At 40.0% G+C, this 6,000-nt stretch overlaps 1 protein-coding gene across 1 annotated transcript; it reads right to left on the bottom strand.

The window, feature by feature from the left end:
* Nucleotides 1-428: 428 nt before the first annotated feature.
* LOC115457087 (olfactory receptor 11H6-like) lies at nucleotides 429-1,352 on the bottom strand. Its single transcript, XM_030186511.1, has one exon. It carries the CDS (start codon nucleotides 1,350-1,352, stop codon nucleotides 429-431), a length of 924 nt encoding a protein of 307 aa, XP_030042371.1.
* Nucleotides 1,353-6,000: the final 4,648 nt, after the last annotated feature.

Here is a 6,000-nt window from a genome sequence, read left to right as displayed (position 1 = left end):
ACCATGTTTTATTATTCGTCTCCTTGGGTTTTTTTGGAAGTGTCCTGTTGATCACCCTACTTCTTGGTTTCTACATTTTCCCTCATAGTGGATCCAGTTTCTCCACTTCGGTGGTTGCTTTTTGTTTTGTTTCCTAAAATGGCTTCTGCCATAATGCACTTGCTGGCAAAATACGTGTGTACTCTTCCAGGTATTTTAGAAAAGGTTTTGCATCAAGAAATCTTTTTTTTTTAATTCTACTGGACTTGAGCTTCTCAATTGCAAACTCTATATTGTATTTACACTGGATCTTTTTATGTTAAAAAAACATGTTGCATTTACATTGGGAGTTTTTATGTATTGACTAGTTACGGGGTCCCTAGGACAGACTTGAGAAGCATTTTACTAACTATATATATAATACAGACAAGCAGAAGAATACATTTTTTTTATGATCGAATCATCTTCTTCACAACCTGCCAGACCTCCTTATTCCTTAGGGTGTAGATTACTGGATTCAATAGTGGAGTCACAACCGTGTAGAACACAGTTACTACCTTATCTAATGGAAACGGATGGTTTCCTGAAGGCCTAGTATACATATACATAATACATCCAAAAAAGATGGACACCACAATGAGGTGGGAGGCACAAGTAGAGAAGGCCTTACGGCGACCGGATGCGGATGGGATTTTTAATATGGTTCGTATAATGAAAGCATATGAGATGAAGGTAAAGAAAGAGTTACTAAAGACAAATAGGGCAATATATACAGTAAGGATCACTTCTGTTGAATAGTCCCTCACACAAGAGAGTTCCATGAGAGGCCCTGGATCACACAGGAAATGATTAATCTTATTCGGGCCACAGAATGGCAACTTTGAAATTACTATTACAGGAAACAAAGTCCAGAGGAATGCACCAATCCAGCTAAAGGCAGATAAGAACCAGCATTTTTTAGTACTCATTAAGACATTGTAGTGGAGAGGATGACAGATGGCTAGATATCGGTCATAACCCATGAAACTGAGAAGAAAATGCTCAGTTGCACCAGAGCCGAAGAAGAAATAAAATTGTGTAATGCAACCTTTGAAAGAAATAGAGTTAATTCTAGACAGTAAGCCAGATAGCATTTTGGGGACTGTGCTGGTTGTGTACCAGATTTCAACGAAAGACAGATTACCAAGGAAAATGTACATAGGTTTATGGAGGGAAGCGTTGGACCATACCAACATGATGATGGATAAATTTGCAGTCAATGTAAGTGTGTAGGTTACCAGGAGCAGTATAAACAGAATGGACTGTGCACCTCCATTGACGGTGATTCCATGAAAAATAAATTCTTTCACATAGGTTTGATTTCCTTCTTGCATCCTGTAAATATTTAACCTGAAAGTCATAAGAAAAAGAATAATTAAGAATTCTTTTTAGTAAAGGTCGTTAAGACCTTAACTCAAGTATATTGCACGTCAACAGGCTTTATTACCTTTTGCATGTGCTCTCCCACACGTTACTGATTTTTTAAAACATATATATTTAGGAGGGGAGGGGGTGTCCAGGTAGACAGTGGGCATGGAAGCATTAACTAGATAATGCACTAACCCCTGATTCTACAAAACTCATCAAAACTTGCACGCAGAAATCATTAAAACACTTATCAAAAGCAAAACACACAGGAATGACTTGAAATTTGAATCGCTTCAGATAAGAAGTGAAACTGTCCATGTTTCATCCGTATAGCAGGTCTCCCTCTGAGTGTGTTGTCCTTGCTGTCTCTGTGCTTTACCTGTATCACTGTGATGCCTACTTGGGTTTCTGATCAGTGCTGAAACATTTTAGGTTTCCAAGTGGTTTTAAGCAGAGAATTGTGATCGCCATGTTAGTCTAGTTCAATATGTAGAAATAAGAGTAATACCTTTTTTTTTTAAAAACAATATTTTTAAATATTGAAATTACAAATTCACAAGTTTTCACTTGCTAAATCAATACAGAAAAGAAAAACTAAGGGCCCTGTTTACTAAGGTGCCCTACGGTTTTTAGGGTGTGCTAAAAATGAGCACGTAATAACTGTATAGACGCTCATTGGAGCATTATGGGCATCTACACGGTTAGCAGGCTCTAATGCTTAGCATGTGTTAAAAACACTAGCTTGGCTCTAGCGTGGCTTAGGAAACATGGCTCTAAATATCGAAGAAACAAATATACAATTAAATCTTTCTTTATTAGGCTGAAATGTATTTGTCTCCTGAACAAGTATTTGAGCATTATCTAAGCTAGGACCACTCCCAGTGAGGTTATGTCGACAAATCCCATTCGCTTTGCAAGGGCATAGTCGGCATTTCCGTGTGGGAACCAGTAGCATGGCTTCATAAATGAGGCCCCTTATAAAGAGAGGATAACTCTTGAAAGCTTATCGAAGATGTATGATATTAATCAAATAAAAAAGATTCATGTACAAATTTGTTTGTATTCTGTGTGTATTTGATAAGGGGAGGTTGGTAAACATTTCTAAAATGTACAAATATATATATATATTTATTTATTTATTAGGATTTATTTACCTCCTTTTTGAAGGAATTCGCTCAAGGCGGTGTACAGTAAGAATAGATCAAACATAAGCAATAGGCAATTACAGCTGTAAAAATATTCAAGTAACAACAAAGTACGGCATGGTATACTACCCGCAATGACTACACAATACGTAGTAGAACATTATAATTGGAAGTGAAGAGATAGGCAAAGTTGTAACATAGAGATGAGTAAGAAAGTAGGAAGAGTTAGAAAGTAAGGTGATTGATTTGAAGAAAGTTGCACGTGAGGTCAGAGAGATTGTTAAATATTATTTCAGCTAGGGTAGGAGTGGATAAACATGTCCCGCTGCAGTATGTGCAGCCCGAGTCAATCCTTGTGTGTGTGAATGAGACTAGCAAATTAGTTACTTCTTCCATTAAAGGCTTGGTTGAACAGCCAAACTTTCACCTGCTTCCTGAAGTACAGATAGTGTTGTGTATTCTAAACAATACAATGAGAAGTCTTGTATTCTTTAATTTAATTTTAAACTTTCAAAAGAGTCATCTTGGAACGATGCTGGCTTTGCATAATTAGGAGGAAATACTATAAAGGGGTCTTTTACAAAATTTTAGCTTGAGTTATATGCAGCAGGGGCCCATTTTATTCCTATGGGCCCTGATACAGATAACGTGAGCTAATCGTTAGTAAAAGACCCCGTAAATGAATGCCTTCTGTTTGGTGTCCTGATGGGGCACAAGAAGTGCTTATTCGATAATAACATTTGTGCACCTGTGTTCATTTACAGAAAGCAATAGTAAGCACACATTGGGGTTCCTAAATGTACAGCACAACCATTACATAGTAACATAGTAACATAGTAGATGACGGCAGAAAAAGACCTGCATGGTCCATCCAGTCTGCCCAAGAAGATAAATTCATATGTGCTACTTTTTTATTTGTACTGTCCTCTTCAGTGCACAGACCGTATAAGTCTGGCCAGCCCTATCCCCGCCTCCCAACCACCAACCCCGCCTCCCAACCACCAGCTCTGGCACAGACCCTATAGGTCTGCCCAGCACTATCCCCGCCTCCCAACTACCAGTCCCGCCTCCCACCACCAGCTCTGGCACAGACCGTATAAGTCTGCCCAGCACTATCCCTGCTTCCCACCACCGGCTCTGGCACAGACCGTACAAGTCTGCCCAGCACTAGTCCCGCCTCCCAACCACCAGCCCCAGCTGTGGATTGCGAAGCATTGCAGGAAGAGCTTAGGAAGCTGAAGAACTGGGCATGCAAATGGCAGATGAACTTTAATGTAGACGAATGTAAAGTGATGCACATTGGGAAGAATAATCTGAATCATAGTTGTCTAATGTAGGGTCCACTTTAAGAGTCAGCACTCAAGAAAAAGACCTATGTATCATTGAAGACAATACGCTAAAATATTCTGCCCAGTGTGCAGCAGCAGTCAAAAAAGCAAATAGGATACTAGGAATTATTAGGAGAGGGATGCAAAATAATACCAAAAATATTATAATGCCTCTGTATTGCTCAATGGTGCGACCTCACCTTGAGTATCGTGTTCAATTCTGGTCGCCGTATCTCAAAAAAGATAGAGTGGAATTAGAAAAGGTTCAAAGAAGACTGATCAAAATGATAAGAGGTGATGGAACTGCTCCTGTATGAGGAAAGGCTAAAGCCCATGGCTAAAGCCCATGGCAGACATTAATGTGGACGCCTAAGACAGAATACAATGTGGCTCTTTTACTAAGGCACACCCAAAAATGGCCTGTGCTGGTGTAGGCACATGTTTTGGATGTGCTCAGGTCCATTTTTCAGTGAGCCTGCAAAAAAGACCTTTTTTTGTGGCCGAAAATGGACGTGCGGCAAAATTAAAGCCAGCGCACGTCCGTTTTCGTCCCGAGACCTTACCACCAGCCATTGACTTAGCGGTAAGATCTCATGTGTTAACCAGGCAGTAAACGTCAGAGTGCGTACACTGCCGATTACCATCGGGTAAGCTCCCCACGGTAGAAAGTTTCTACCACATGTTTTGGACGTGCATCAAAAAGAGAATTAACGCCTGAATCATGCGGTAGCCAGGCATTAGTTCCAATTTGATATGCGTTAGATGTGCATAGGCGCCTACGCACCGTAGTGAAAGAGCCACAACTTCTAGTATTCTGTACGGTGTGTGCATAAGTGGTATCCTTGACCGTGCCTATCACATGCTCTGCCTATATGTATCCCCCCTTGAATTTATGCTCAGTCCCCGGATTACGTATATGGCGCCTAGAGTTACATATGCAAATCAGCGCACATAGCCAATTTGTTTGCATTACTTAGTTGAGAAATGAGCTTATCAGTGCCAGTAAATGGACGTTAAAAATTGTTGGCGCTAATTGGCACTAATTAGAATTTACCCGAACAACTTGCTAAGTGTATTCTATAAAGTAATGCATGCAACGTCTACCGTTCATATCTCAAAAAGGGATATGGCAATGGTAGGAACACTAGGCGTGCTGTGGGCATTCCTAGAATTTACATGCAGTGTTATAGAATAACCCATTCCATGCCTAAAGTTAGGAGTCGGCATTTATATCAGGTTTTCATTGGTATAATTTCCTGTGCCTACTTTCTAGGTACGTGGACGTGCTTAGGCGTATTTTATAAACCGCACTTAACATTAAGCACAGTTTACAGAGTACACCTAAGCGTGCTTTTTATCGGTGTCAGGTTTTTTTTGCGCCAAATGTAGAATTTAGCATCATAACTATCAATACTATGTAGTACGCATTCATATACACGCCACTTTCCTGCATATTTACATGCACAAGGCATGTGTAACTGCAAGCATCAGTACAGATTGGCCTTTTTTGAATAATGTTTTGTAGTGGATTTCAGATGATGATTTTTCAGGACTTTTGATCTACTTCTTCTTTCTGTCTCTCTCTCTCTCTCTCTCTCTCTTTCTCTCATAAAAACTCATTTTTAAAATGGAGGTCATAAATGGACATGCACAAATTAAAAAAACATTGACGTGCAGCAATTTCCTGCCTGAGTCCTTACTGCTTCCTATTTCGAAGGTGGTAAGGGTTCACACATTACTCATGCAGTAACGGACAGTGAGTGGGAATGGGCATGTACTGCCCCATTACTGCTAGGCACGCCCCCCCCCCCATGCTAGAAAACCAGCGCCCTGATGCGCCCAGCAGTACTGCTGTTTTCCTGCATGCTACCTGCGCAGTACCTCTACTGCGTTTGATAAAAGAGACCCTTAATGAATGTAAACATCAGTTTAACTCTTATGAACCTAAAAAAGACCGTGTGTTGCGATAACTAACAATGATTAAAGGAAATGTGTGGAATGAATGGATAAAAACCATCAACAATTAGAGTTAAACCCGGTTGAACCAAAAATGAATTGTCAATTCTTGATTTGCAAAGAAGAAATTATTAAGAAACTCCAAACTGCACAAAACACGGCAGCCAGACTCATATTTGGCAAAA

The sequence above is a fragment of the Microcaecilia unicolor genome, chromosome 14 (genome assembly GCF_901765095.1).
Source record: "Microcaecilia unicolor chromosome 14, aMicUni1.1, whole genome shotgun sequence".
Classification (NCBI taxonomy): Eukaryota; Metazoa; Chordata; class Amphibia; order Gymnophiona; family Siphonopidae; genus Microcaecilia; species Microcaecilia unicolor.
The sequence above is the reverse complement of the archived record's forward strand: the minus strand, read 5'-3'. Positions and strand labels throughout refer to the sequence as shown.

Bases quoted from the DNA above. Each gene is read 5' to 3' on its own strand.
- LOC115457087 (XM_030186511.1), bottom strand. From the start codon at position 1,352: ATGCAAGAAGGAAATCAAACCTATGTGAAAGAATTTATTTTTCATGGA.